General features: G+C 40.8%; 2 protein-coding genes across 2 annotated transcripts; both read left to right on the top strand.

Annotated features, from left to right (window-relative positions):
- Window positions 1-458: 458 nt before the first annotated feature.
- On the top strand, window positions 459-8402 carry LOC110534935. The gene is made up of 9 exons (XM_021619842.2): window positions 459-560; window positions 724-777; window positions 1060-1095; window positions 1347-1454; window positions 2496-2675; window positions 2794-2865; window positions 3018-3092; window positions 3546-3599; window positions 7984-8402. Exons 2-9 carry the CDS (start codon window positions 733-735, stop codon window positions 8041-8043), a joined length of 630 nt encoding a protein of 209 aa, XP_021475517.1. The 5' UTR covers window positions 459-560; window positions 724-732; the 3' UTR covers window positions 8044-8402.
- Window positions 8403-12175: 3773 nt separating this feature from the next.
- On the top strand, window positions 12176-13814 carry scpp9 (secretory calcium-binding phosphoprotein 9). Its single transcript, XM_036989359.1, has 6 exons — window positions 12176-12193; window positions 12304-12318; window positions 12465-12596; window positions 12853-12999; window positions 13262-13324; window positions 13619-13814. Exons 1-6 carry the CDS (start codon window positions 12176-12178, stop codon window positions 13715-13717), a joined length of 474 nt encoding a protein of 157 aa, XP_036845254.1. The 3' UTR covers window positions 13718-13814.
- The last annotated feature ends 1105 nt before the right edge of the window (window positions 13815-14919 follow it).

Below are 14919 nucleotides of genomic sequence, written 5' to 3'. Positions count from 1 at the left end.
TAACAAAATGTATACAACGAAGAGAAACCACTCCAGTATTTATTATTTAGGTTACACTGAAATACACTCAACCCTTCTTTATATTCTTATATGATAATTTGTACTGTGCAATGACATAATTGGGAAGTAACTGTAATAAATTGTGGTTGGTGATGTCACTTTCACGTCAGTGTTGACGTTTTGTCTTTTCTAGTTTGCATGAAAATAATGACAGGCATCTATTTTACACAGCCACCACAGGCAAACAGTTGACTCATCCAACAAAGGCTTATAATAAGGACATAATCGTAATATGATAATATGGTTCAGATTCATGGTTTGGGTTTGCAATGCAGGTGATTTTGAATAAAGCCCTCTTTGGGTCAACAAGCCACAATTGTGTGGTCTGTCAGATGGGGAGGATGACTGTGCATGTTGAGATCAACATTTAGATCTGCATTCTGATTGGACTGTTACCAGTGGACATGGAGGAAGGGGCTCTTTATAAGAGTGAAACTAGAAACAACGTGTCATCTCCAGAAGTGTCTTTGTGAGCTGAAAAACTGCCGTCCTTCACAAAGGTATGACAGATGACAACTTAACCATTTTCATGGAACAGCCTTCATGCAATTTAATCCAATTTCATGTACTTGTTTTGTATTTATTGAATCTTCATGACACTGGGTTATTGCTCCTATCGGTTATATGAGATGCTTTTCTGATTTTCTTTTTTGTATGGTAAAGCAGAGCAACATGTTTTGTATGCTGTGGATCGTCTTTCAGACAATGTCTCTCCTGGTAAGACATATTTAAATGTGTATTCAACACTGTAGCTACTACAGCGTCCAGACCTGGGTTCAAATACTTGGAAATCCTTTCAAATACTTTGAGCGTTTGCTTGAGTTTGTTAGTAGTGCCAGATTTGGCACTTTCAGAATCAAGGTTTCCAGTTTTGGGACTTTTCTAATTTAATTTAGCTAGGCAAGCTCAAACAGGCACAAAGTATTTTAAATAATTTTTTCAAGAATTTGAAACCCAGGTCTAATAGCGTCCACTGTGCTTTCCTGGTTTCATTTATAGGTGGAAGCTGGAGGACAGTCTTCAGGTAGTGGTGAGGTATTGTGTGTTTCTTAAACATCTTAACAATAAGATATTGTTGATAAAACATACATTCACTTTCTGAGCTTCTTTACAATCGCTGAGAGTCACTTTTACCATAATGTTATACACACATACATACAATATAGTACACAGCAATGTCTCAATACATATACAGCATAAAGAAACAGTGTGGACAGTATGACTCAGTGAGAGAAGTTAAGGCATTATGGGCAAAGTAATAGGATAATGTGCATTACTCTTCCCAGGCTGGTGGTGGCAATGGAGGAGTTGTGAATGGAGGCATGGTCGTTAACGCTGTTAAACCAGGGGTTATGAATGGGCTTGTCTTAAATGGGCAAACCTTTCTGGCACAGGTACGTACGTATACAGTGTGGGGGGTTCAAACGTGTCCCTGCGCTGCAACACAGAAATATCAGCTATATATTTCATTACATAGGTTTTTGTTAGGGGATTGCAAACAAACTTACTAGAGAGTAAACTAACATGGTCCAAGCACACCAAGACAGTCATGAAGAGAGCATGACAAAACTTATTCTCCCTCAGGAGACTGAAAAGTTTTGTCATGGGTCCTCAGATCCTCAAAAGGTTCTACAGCTGCACCATTGAGACCATCCTGACTGGTTGCATCACTGCCTGGTATGGCAACTGCTCAGCCTCCGATCGCAAGGCGGGTAGTGGGTAGTGCTAATGGCCCAGTACATCACTGGGGCCAAGCTTCCTGCCATCCAGGACATCTATACCAAGCGGTGTCATCTGAAGGCCCTAAAAATTGTCAAAGACTCCAGCCACCCTAGTCATAGACTGTTCTCTCTGCTACCGCACGGCAAGCAGTACTGGAGCGCCAAGTCTAGGTCCAAGAGGCTTCTAAACAGCTTCAACCCCCAAGCCATAAGTCTCCTGAACACCTAATCAAATGGCTACCCAGACTATTTGCATTCTCTGTTGTTATCATCTATGCATCATCTATGCATAGTCACTAACTCTACCTTCATGTATATATTACCTCAACTAACCAGTGCCCCATCACTGACTCTGTACCAGTACCCCCCCCTGTATATAGTCTCGCTATTGTTAATTTACCACTGCTCTTTAATTACTTGTTACTTTTATTTATTTTTCTTATATATTTGAAACTGCATCGTTGGTTATGGGCTCATTTCCCTGTAAGGTTGTACCTGTTGTATTTGGCGCATGTAACCAATAAAATGTGATTTGATTTGAACATTTGATTTGATTTGAGAGTCATATAGACGATGCACGGGTGCTGCAGTACAGGCATTTTAAAAAGTAACTTTTGAACCAGAGCATTTGTACTATGGGCTACCTCTCTAACATGTCATATTTCCAATGTAAACTATTTCTCCTGGTCCAAACTATTCTTATTGGCCAAACAGGTGTTACCAGTTGGTGGATCATTACTTATTCAACAACCGGGTGCACTTGGTCAGGCCGCCATGCCCCAGCTGGTCCCCATTGGTGCACTTCAGCAGGTTGGGGCACTTCCTGTAGGACAGGCGGGAGCAGCCAATGGAGTGCCACTACAACAAGGACAGCTTCCTCAACTAGCCAATAGGGTTTGTCTCCTTTGTCCAACTTTGCTTCTCTAACACTTACCAGAAGCCTAGAGATATCAGGATAATCTATTTAAAATAATCAGTGTTACAGTGTGACTGTTTAAACATATCTTTGCAGGTTGTACCATTATTTGCAGTTCTGCCACAGGCAAATGGCATCGGAGGCCCCCAGGCCCCAATGTTGATGCAGGTATATCATTACTGTTGTATCAGTAGTATGTCTTGTATGTTTATGTTTTGTAGATATCTCAACGCACCAAATACATCCCATTTAACGGTGCCCACACTTTGATGTCAATGACCCATGACGGTGATTCTGTCTTTTTCATCGTCTCCTGTCAGATTATTCCTGTGGGTGGAGGAAACAACCTTCAGCAGCCAGCGGCTGGAGGGAAGGCAAGGAAAGCTAGAGTCAAGGTAACATGATGGGCCACCTCGACTCATTAGTCATAAAGTTGCGGGCACTAAAAAGTTCCCCAGGCTGACTGTGCAAAGCGCAGATGGCGGAAGTAGGTTGTTCTGTGGTATTAGTAGAACAATTGCCACAATGCAAGCGTGTTCAACACGGCACTAAAATATTCTAGCAATACATAAATATAAAACCCTGTGCACTGGAGCACGCTTACTGTAGATCCAGGTGCTGGTTTTGGCAGGAACAACTACTCCAGTATCCAATAGGATAGTTTGGCGTAAGTATAGTAGTAGTTCGTCACAAAAACATGTACTTTTGCACCAGATTTTAAAAACATTTTAGTGCTCGCAACTGTAGATTACACAGATTACATCACAGTCACAAAGCAACGTATTATGTATCTTGATATACCTTTGTAAGAGTTTCACCTGCTCTCTCATTTTAAATCCCCTTCACAGCATTCAGTCCCTTTTCATGGAATGCCCACATCAACAAGAACAGATACTCCACTGGTATATTCTCAGTTATTCCTCCTCTTCACTTCATTTCTGACAGTGGGATTGCCTTTATAACCCTCATCATGTATTTGAAAGAATTGCTCTCAAATACAGGTACATTTCACTAATTTCCATATTATCAAGGCAGCTCTCAAATGAACCTTTATCCATTATTCACATTTTAATCACATTCTCATGAAACATGAGACAACTCATGTGGCCTTATGGTTAGGGCACAGAGTCTCTAAACCCAGAGGCCAACATCGAGAGACATCCGGGAACGCTTGTGAAAAAGACCAAGCAGACCAGGCCGGGGTTTGAGAAGTCAATGAGAGAGAAGTCAATTTATTTTTGATTTTCTCAAAATGTAAATGACAACATAGATTCGAGCCAATTTCTTAAGTAATTGAGCATTATTACTCCAACCTTGCGGGAGTGACAAATAGACTCATTGTCATTTTTGTCAAAAACAACTTTATATCGAAGGAGTGCCTTTGATTTGACAGCCTGCACATGCATAGTTCGACGCGAGAAGGCTGTTAGACCCGATTACGTGTTTCTGAGCATGAGTTTAGCTAGCCAATGTCGCCATGACATCGCCTACAAGTGTGATCGGAGATTTCTATTGGGGAAGCAGTATCTGTCTAACTTTATACTGTACTGTCTGTGGTTAGAGTGTCTAATCTGAGATTGGAAGGGTGGGAGTTCATCCCCCGGTCAAGTCATACCATACATAAAATAGCGCCAACAGAGATGATCGCCTCGCTTCGCATTCTTAGGAAACTATGCATAATTTTGTTTTTTTTATGTAATATTTCTTACATTGTTACCCCAGGAAATCTGGGTCTTATTACATACAGCCGGGAATAAATATTGGATATAAGAGCAACGTCAACTTACTAACAATACGACCAGGAATACGACTTTCCCGAAGCGGATCCTCTGTTTGGACCACCGCCCAAGACAATGGATCTGATCCAAGTAGTCGACCCAAAACAACGGCGCCACAGAAGGGGCAGATAGAGCGGCCTTCTGGTCAGGCTCCGTAGATGTCCACATCTCTCACCACTCACGAGTATACTACTCGCCAATGTCCAGTCTCTTGACAACAAGGTATACGAAATTCGAGCAAGGGTTGCCTTCCAGAGAGACATCAGAGATTGTAACATTCTCTGTGTCACGGAAACATGGTTCTCTCGGGATATATTGTCTGAATCGGTTCAGCCACCGGGCTTCTCCATGCATTGTGGCGACAGAGATAAACCCCTCTTTGGGAAGAAGAAGGGCGGGGGTGTATGATTTATGATTTATGACTCATGGTGTAATCATAACAACACACAGGAACTCAAGTCCTGCTCACCCGACCTAGAATTCTTTACAATCAAATGCCGGCCATTTTACCTACCAAGCGAATTCTCGTCAGTTATAGTCACAGCTGTGTACATTCCCCCTCAAGCAAACAACAAGACGGCCCTCAAGGAACTTCACTGGACTCTATGTAAACTGGAAATAATATATCTGCATTTATTGTACTTGGGGATAAATCAAATTTGAGAACAAGGCTACCTAAATTCTATCAGCATATTGATTGTATGACTTGCAGAGCTAATACTCTCGATCACTGCTACTCTAACTTCCACGATACATACAAAGCCCTTCCTCGCCCTCCCTTCAGCAAATCCAACCACGACGCCATCTTGCTCGTTCCGTCTTATAGGCAGAAACTCAAACAGGATGTACCAGTGACGAGAACCATTCAACGCTGATCTGACCATTCGGAAGCCACGCTTTAAGATCGTTTTGATCACGCAGACTGGAATATGTTCCGGTCAGCCTCAGAGAACAACATTGACCTATATGCTGACTTAGTGAGTGTGTTTATTAAGAAGTGCATAGGAGATGTTGTACCCACTGTGACTATTGAAACCTAACCTAACCAGAAACTGTGGATGGCGGCATTCGCGCAAAACTGAAAGCACGATTCACTGCATTTAACCATGGAAAGAGGTCTGGAAATTTGGCTAAATTTAAATAGTGTAGTTGTTCCCTCCGCAAGGCAATCAAACTAATCAAGTGAAAAACCGGTACAGGGACAAGGTGGAGTCGCAGTTAAATGGCTCAGACATGAGGCGTATGTGGCAGGGTCTACAGGAAGTTATGGACTACAAAAACAAATATAGCCACGTCACGGTCACCGATGTCACGCTCCCAGACAAACTAAACACATTCTTTGGCCGCTTTGAGGAATGTACAGTGCCACCGCTAGAAAAGACTGCATCCACCCCCCTCTCCTTCTCCGTGGCTGACGTGAGTAAAACCTTTAAACTTGTCAACCCTCGAAAGGCTGCTGACCCAGACAGCATCCCTAGCCGTGTCCTCAGAGCATGCACAGACCTGCTGGCTGGTGTGCTTAAGGACATGTTCAATCGCTCCCTATCCCAGTCTGTTGTCCCCACATGCTTCAAGATGGCTACCATTGTTCCTGTACCCAAGAAGGCAAAGATAACTGAACTAAATTACTATCACCCAGTAGCACTTACTTCTGCCATCATGAAGTGCTTTGAGAGGCTAGTCAAGGATCATATCACCGACACCTTACCAGCCACCCTAGACCCACTTCAGTTTACATACCGCGTCAACAGCTCCACAGATGACGCAATTGCAATCACACTATTCCATCTAACAAAAAGAATACCCCCCAAGCTCATCATCAAACTGGAGGCACTGGGTCTCAACCCCACATTGTGCAAGAGGGTCTTGCACTTTCCGACGGGCTGCCACCAGGTGGTGAAGGTAGGAAACAACATCTCCACTTTGCTGACCCTCAACACTTGGGGCCCCACAAGGGTGTGTGCTCAGCCCTCTCCTGTACTCCCTGTTCACCCACGGCTGCATGGCCATGCACGCCTCCAACTCAATCATCAAGTTTGCAAACGACACAACAGTAGTGGGCCTGATCACCAACAACAACAAGACAGCCTACGGGGAGGAGGTAAGGGCACTCGGAGTGTGGTGTTAGGAAAACAACCTCTCACTCAATGTCAACAAAACAAAGGAGATGATCGTGGACTTCAGCAAACAGCAGAGGGAGCACCCCCCTATCCACATCGAAGTGACAGCAGTGGAGAAGGTGGAAAGTTTTACTTTCCTCGGCGTACACATCACAGACAAACTGAAATATTCCACCCACAAAGACAGTGTGGGGAAGAAGGTGCAACAGTGCCTCTTCAACCTCAGGAGGCTGAAGAAATGTGGCTTGTCACCCAAAACCCTGACAAACTTTTACAGATGCACAATCGAGAGCATCCTGTCAGGCTGTATCACAGCCTGGTACGGCAACTGCACCGCCCTCAACCACAAGGCTGTTCAGAGAGTGGTGCGGTCTGCACAACGCATCACCGGGATCAAACTACCTGCCCTCCATGACACCTACAGCACCTGATGTCACAGGAAGGCCAGATCATCAAGGACAATATCTACCCAAGCCACTGCCTGTTCACACAGCTATTATCCAGAAGGCGAGGTCAGTACAGGTGCATCAAAGCTGGGACCAAGAGATTGAAAAACAGCTTCTATCTCAAGACCATCAGACTGCTAAACAGCAATCACTAACTCAGAGAGGCTGCTGCCTACATTGAGACCCAATCACTGGACACTTTAATAAATAGATCACTAGTCGCTTTAAATAATGCCACTTTAAATAATGCCACTTTAAATAATGCCACTTTAATCATGTTTACATATCTTACATTACACTCATATCACATGTATATACTGTATTTTATACCAACTACTGAACCTTGCTGATGCTGCTCGGCCATCGCTCATCCTTATACTTATATGTACATATTCTCATTCACCCCTTTAGATGTGTGTGTATTAGGTAGTTGTTGGGGAATTGTTAGATTACTTGTTAGATATTACTGCACTGTCGGAACTCGAAGCACAAGCATTTCACCACAACCACATTAACATCTGCTAACCAGAAACCAATAATATTGGATTTGATTTGACCAAATACAAAAAAAATTGGACCTGATGCCTCTCTTCTTGACACTCAGCATTAAGGAAATGTATTGGGGGCAAGGCCTTGCAACAAATAGTGTTTGTACATGCAAAAGACTAGAGTCTCATAAATCAAATTGCCTCATGCTACGGAATCAGGACATAGTGTAGTCTCTTGCCCCTATGGGCCATTCCGGCTCAGACAAGGCTTACTTGCCCAATGTGTACTTCATGAAACATGCATTCTAATGAAACATACGTTTAAGTCCTATACGTCACTAATAAATTCAGGTTGTAGCTATACATGTTTTGTTAATATAACACTTGTAATAACAATAACAAATGTACAAAGTAGCTAATAATGCTTCTATCATGTTTCCATTTTGCCCATCAGACCAAGGTGATTGCTGGGGAGGTGGAAGAATCCTCCGGCTCTGACACCAGTGAATGCTGAAGTGAGGCTGAGCCTCTGAAACCTGGACAGCATTCTAACTAGGGTTGCACATTTCTAGTAACTGGGACTTCTGGAAAGTGTGAAAGTTACCAGAATCTTGCAACCGAAAATAAAGTATTTCAACTGTAATACCAGAATCTCATCAAATTGCCAATTCCAGATGACAAATTACCTCTACTGGCAGGTTGTTCAATTCCCGGGTGCGCCACTACAACTTGTTGTGTTGCCCGCTTGTTTGTCTCCCCATCTTACTTCAAAATCTATCTCTGAATAAACGTTATAAAAGAAAAGTGGAATTACAGTCTCCTTTGACCAAAACTAAAACTAGATTAACAGGCTGACTATCTCGACTGTGTGTCCATTTCCATGTTTTGTAACGGCGTTCCCGATGTACTGGAAATGTTGTTACCACAGCTGATGTCTTTGAATAAATTATTAAACGGATGGCAATCTTTGAAAGTTGTATCTCTCCATGTCCTGCAATCTAATTGCCATTCATTCTCTATTAAACTATTGTGATTGATAATTACACACATAATTGACCATTGACCAGAAACAACAACTGCTTTCTTGGGAATATGGGAGAGATCTAGATAGGTATTGTTAATTTGGTGTTGGATAGGAAATTCCCCAAGACTCATAGATGGCTGAATGAACACCACTGGTGGTTAAGCCCCATAAATTCTCACTAAATGCCAACACAACACAACAGCCCATAATACAACACAAGCCTGGCAATATAAACGCCTGGTTGATGAGGGTAAAAACTTTACAGAACATTCAGATAGATAGAAATGTATTGTATAGATCAGACAACGGCTCAGTTATACCGAGAAGGGTATTAAAAATGTCAGGTGGACCCTTGCAACCAAGAACTGTACGTGAGTTGATACAAATTCAGATAAAAGTATTTATCCCTTTTTTGGAACATGTATATCACAACAAGAGTGTCATTATTGAAATATCGTGTCATCACACCAGTGGCGTAGGCAGAAATCTGTTAATTGCAGTGCCAGCAAAAATGTTGGTTCAATTATCATAATAGCACACACAATAAACCATCCAACATGTGATTTTGCATCACAGACCAAATAGTATTGTAGGCTTACGTAAATCCATGACGGTTGCATTTAACATACGACACACATAGACCTACACATAACAAACCATAGGCTTATAATTAATAGTCTATGAGACTAGAACATAATGCCCTGACACAACAGTAATAATCACAATAGGCATGGCAACCTCTCACTGGCTTAGCGACCAGGAGATAGTAGACCAAGCTAGACTAGGCTAGGCTAAGCTCAGCGACCAGTAGATAGTAGGCTAGGATAGGCTAGGCTAGCCTCAGCGACCAGGAGATAGTAGGCCAGGCTAGGAGGCCACAAATGTAACCATTCAACACTAGGAGAGCCGAGAGCGTCATATTGACTCAAAGCAAATGTTCCTAAATAAGTCTAACACACTATCATTGTTAGTATCTTAATATCACAAGCAGAATTGGTGTTATAAGCAGTTTTATGAGGACATAAAGCACATTAACATATTTAAACTCAAAATATGCCATTCACTCAAAATATGCCATTCTGTTCTTTGAAATGCATTTTTTTTATTAATAAATCAATTCCTTTAAGACCTGCCCTTAACAAATTAATAATAAATTATCTTTGTTTATTTAATGGATTTTAACACTTGAATTCTGGTGTTTTAGTCATATTTATTTTACATAAATTACATAAACTAATGAAAATGCTATTGTTTTCTTTCAAATCGATTTTATTTTGTATTCTAATGCTACGTATGACCTTCATAAACAAAACCAAACGATTCCGATAGCAAAAATGAAATGTATTTACTAGGCTGCTGACTTACAAAAGACACGTCATTGGCCCGAAGTGGGGTCCAACGAGGCCAGGCTTTTCTAATGTAAATGTTAATTACTGGCACGGAGGCCAATCAAAGTAGATCAGGTTTGAATTAGGTTGCATGCTGTATATTTAACACCATCAAAGGACACTTAAATTATAGCCTAACAGTATGCTAATACACATAATAATAGGTCATAGACGGAAATAGTGGTCACCAACCTTTTCTTAGTCGAGATCACTTCATAAAATGCAAGCCAAGTGCAGTTCTCTGCTGGGCTCGGGAAATCCAGTTTGCCTACAATGTATTTTGTGAGATCAATTAAATTATCAATAGCCTATATAGGGGCCTAACTATAGTGCATGGGTGGAGAAGTACAGGGCAAAATTATATTTCTAATTAAATTAAATTAAATTCGGGGCACCCCAGATAGCATATGATAGCCAAATGTGTAGAATCGCAGGAAATTACCTTTACAAATGTAGCATTTTCTCTCAGCCTCATGACAAAATGTGAACCAAAGTACGAGATGCTCATATAGGAGAAAATCCAATTTCTCTTGAGAGTTCTTACATTTCTTAAAGGCCTTATACCTTGCTTGAATAGATTCCAGAATCGTATGATTAAACCAAGGCCTCAATCTCTGCTTTACTCTGACCTGTCCAGTGGGAGCCATCACATTCACCACATCAAGGAATCTATATTAAAAGGCTTCCCAGACACTGTCTACCCTTACACTGTCCAGCACAAGTGACCAGTCAATTTGACCCTCTTGCTTCCTAAGCATTTCCACACAGTATGTTTTGAGTGCTCTTATTCAAACAGTTTTGTGGCACTTAAATAGTGCATATCTATAGAAACTCTCCTTGGGCAAAATGTAAAAAAAAAAAAATACTATTACTATTACTAAAAAAATACTATTACTATTATGGAATGAACAAGCTACACATGCTTTCCTACGACAGTGAAGTTCACATGCTGCATTATGAACTTTCCCTGACCATTCATTCATGAACCCACAAATATGTCACTAAGATGTTTCACATTTTCAGTAAGATGTTCAAGACAAACACAAGCCGCAATGGCCATGTTGACTATGGAGTGAACCGTAGTGTGGGAAATATTTTACACAAACAAACTTATTATACAATATTTCCTTACATTTTTGGACAATCTTCTAACTGTTTTTCAGTGTGTGTGTGTATAACCAAAAAGGATCAGTCATTAGTCGTAACATATCATTAAAAAAAAACAAAGCGGGGACATTTGGTCTCAGACCTCACAAACGACATGACATACTATAATCCCAATACAGCCGCAGACTCACCTAGGTGGTATTTACCTGTAATACTGTAGTCGGGTACACCAATCCCAGACAACCTAAGAGCTGCATGACACCATTCCCATCCAACCACAAAGGAGAAGGGTCATAACTAAGCATGGGTCCTGTGAACATGTGCGTACTTGTAGGGCTGTTACAGCACGAGAAAGAAAATAGTCTGTTTAAGGTTTAGCAGTAGCACAAGTCTGTTCACACTCTCTTTAGGAAGCAATACGTATTCATTTACCCTGCTTAAGGAGTACATTTGTTAAAACCACAACAATTGTGATAGTGAAAATAGTTACAGGTATTCAGAAGCAATCTACAGTCATATTATGTTGATTTACGTTCTTAGATTCTTTACCCATATGGATTTAATTCTTTACTTAGCTCACGGGCCTCCATGATTACAACCTGGTTGCTTAATCTGTTTGTGACCTTTCATGGTCCTACTGCGGTCACTAGTGGTCACTTAGTAATATTTGGAACAATGGTCAATGGTCTTATTTTGGGGACCAGGTATTGGAGTCATTGAAGACTAAAACCACACAATGCCTTTGGCTTTATCTTAATTGGGTAACTCCTGTTATTATGGGCATCAGGTGACCAACATGAAGATTTCTAATTTCTGGGCTCTGTTCTAATTGGTTGCTATAGAAGATCTAACATCAATAAAAGGCTATGTTCAAATGTCAGAGGGCAACTGAGAATACTGCTTGGAGGACAGCACCTGAAGCAAAACAATTTTCACCACTTCAAGGTCTGTATTTTTGCCTTCATATTCAAACATGATATATTATTTAATATTTTGGTTAGCAGCAAATAATCTAGATAATGTACCTAGTACAGTAGCCCCAGTAGTTTAGCAACACTAATCACGTTTGTGGTCTGTCTGTCAATATTCCAGATTGCAAAATGAAGCTTCTTATTTTTGTAGCCTTCATGGCCACCATCTTCAATGTGAGTATGATCACATGATCATCACACAACAATGTACAAAATCAAATGTTTGCATTCAAAATTACTCTAATGACAATTTTCCCTTTTCCCCCCCTCAATGATCTGTTTAGGTCAATGCTGGCAAGGTAGGATACTGGACACTAAAAACATATTTATCCTTCACCAATCCAATGCTTTTAGGGTTGTTGGAAGTATTGAATGAGTGGACACTTCAGGAGAAGCTGTTGATAGAATTCAAGGTCATATCATATCTATCTTTGTCATTTCTCAGAAACTGAGACTGCTGGCAGGTCTAAATGGTGGAATTGTGTCTGGGCTTAACCCTGGACTGGTGGTGGGGGGCCTGAACCCTGGCGTCCTCCCTGGTGGCACTGGGTTGATTGGGCAGCCTCAGTTTGCCCAGGTCAGTCATCAATATCCCTGTTTGCAGTTTCATTCTATTCCAAGAAATGTATTATACAGTAACTGTTCACAACAGGTGGATAAACAAAGAATACACTGTCTTTAAACTACTTATACACCTTTTTATAAATCATTTCACATAACCAGACAGTCAGACAGTCAATTGTGTATTAGGGAGAGATGATGTGGGAGGGAAAACTATATCTTTATCTAAGTGCTGAATAATTTGGCACGACTTTCTCTCCTCACTCATACAGATGGTCCCAGGTGTCCCCACGTATGTCATGCAACCACAAGCTGTTCCCAATGGTCCCTATGGTTTCCCCAATGTCGGGATGCTGCAGCCTCAACTGTTCCCTAACTTCCCTGGGCAGTACCAGTATCCTGCCCCACCAGCTAATGGGGTATGACTTGAAATAAATATACTTTCATACTTCTTATTCTGCTACGTATGTCCTTTTCTGTTGTTTTAATATTTTATTTGTTTTATTAGTTAAAAATGGGAAATACATTGTACACATTTTTGTCCTGGGGTACAACTTTGAAAAACAGGACGTTTATATTGCACATTCCGCTTTTTCTTTTGGTGTTATTATAGTATTATCAGAGAAGAAACAATTTGGAAATGCTTTGCAGTAATTAAAATGTTAGTTCTCCCATAAACAGCTGCCTTACTACATGGGTGTCCCTCAAATGGCAGGAATGAATCCTCCACAACAGCAAGTCATGGTATAGACAACTCTATGTACTCAAACATATTCTGAGTTCACTTAATGTTGGAAACTCGGAAACGCTGACATTTCCAACTTGCTAACCTAGGCATCAGAATTCACCAATATGAATCTCTAAGCAGATAACTTTAACGTTAATTTGAACTTGGAGGTCCCGAGTTTCCAACATGAGGGCGAGAGTGTGTTACATTCCAGGAAAATATAGGCACGCACAAATCATGAATACATTTAGACTACTCCATCATTTACAATTTATAATACATTTATAATAATAACTCTTCCTTCTGGTTAGGGAGTCCAAGGTGCAGGTGGGATTCCCATGATGCAACAGCAGCAGCCACAGCAGGGTCCTCAACAAGCAGAGCCCGTGAGAAGATTCAAGGTACAGTAATGGTCATTGACTGTACAGTACATGTGGCTCATGGTCAATAGTGTATTTCAATCTGTAATTGACTCTGTGTAAGAAAAGGAATCTACAGTAGTTAATGTGCATATGTTCATACAATTTTCACCTTTTAGCGCTTTCTGATGAGGAGGGCTCACACCATGAAACCGGATTTGGACATTCAGGTACAGAATAATGCACATTTAATCTGATACATTCCAGTTGAATACATTCAGTTGGACAACTGACTAGGTATCCTTTCCTTTTCTCATTCAGATTTCAACTGAGACAACCACAACTCCGTCCCCAACTACTTGCTAAGACAATATTCAAGTTTAGAGTCGACAAATTTGAGAGGAACAAGGTATACATCAAAATACAAATGCTATTTGTGGTATTGTACAATATCCCATTATTGAAAAAAATAATAAGCAAAACGTATCTTGGGTGATTTATTTACAGGTGTCTGCTGTAGAACATGGACACAGGGGAATTTCACCAAGTCGTCCACAGCACTTTAAGATAATCATATCAGATACGCTAGCGGTTAAGAGCTTTGGGCCATTAACCGAAAGGTTGCTGGTTCGAATCCCTGAGCCAACTAGGTGAAAAATTGGTTGATGTGCCCTTGAGCAAGGCATTTAACACTAATTGCTCCTGTTAATTGTTCTGGATAAGAGCGTTTGCTAAATTACTAAAATGTAAATGTATAATGTCTTCTAACATTGTATACATGCAGATCTTATTTGACATGTCTATGTTTCTTCTTGAAATTTCAATAAACATGACTATTAGCCTTCATAAAACTTGTTTGTTTATTTGGTTTGAAATGTGGGTTGATTTTTGGCACCTTCTACGTTTGTCATGCAAATGTATGGCATATTGCCCCGATTTCGCCAGAATTAAATTAATTTGAGTATCTAAAATATTATGGACTAGTTTAGTCCATAAGAAGCACTTTCAATGGAGAATCTCCATTGAGCATCAGCCCAGGACTAAGTTGAAATTCTGTCCAGGAAGCCATCCCTTTAAGAATTTGTGAGGATCTGAGAAAGTAAAGACACTGTAGGTGAAGAAGCACATTGACAGGCTTCAAGTGACTGCAGGGCTAAAGGATGAACAGACCCAGCGCCATAAAAAAGTGACTAAGGGGGCAGTTGAAATCGGTTCGGAAGCAACATTTTGGGGGATTCTTGCATTGGAATTAT

Source organism: Oncorhynchus mykiss, chromosome 10 (assembly GCF_013265735.2).
Source record: "Oncorhynchus mykiss isolate Arlee chromosome 10, USDA_OmykA_1.1, whole genome shotgun sequence".
In the NCBI taxonomy this organism is placed as follows: Eukaryota; Metazoa; Chordata; class Actinopteri; order Salmoniformes; family Salmonidae; genus Oncorhynchus; species Oncorhynchus mykiss.
This window is presented reverse-complemented; position numbering and strand designations above follow the sequence as displayed.

Bases quoted from the DNA above. Each gene is read 5' to 3' on its own strand.
- LOC110534935 (XM_021619842.2), top strand. From the start codon at position 733: ATGTTTTGTATGCTGTGGATCGTCTTTCAGACAATGTCTCTCCTG. The intron at 1,096-1,346 runs GTATTGTGTGTT...TACTCTTCCCAG, and splicing joins AGTCTTCAGGTAGTGGTGAG to GCTGGTGGTGGCAATGGAGG. The intron at 3,093-3,545 runs GTAACATGATGG...TCCCCTTCACAG, and splicing joins CAAGGAAAGCTAGAGTCAAG to CATTCAGTCCCTTTTCATGG.
- scpp9 (XM_036989359.1), top strand. The intron at 12,597-12,852 runs GTCAGTCATCAA...TCACTCATACAG, and splicing joins GGCAGCCTCAGTTTGCCCAG to ATGGTCCCAGGTGTCCCCAC. The intron at 13,325-13,618 runs GTATAGACAACT...CCTTCTGGTTAG, and splicing joins CTCCACAACAGCAAGTCATG to GGAGTCCAAGGTGCAGGTGG.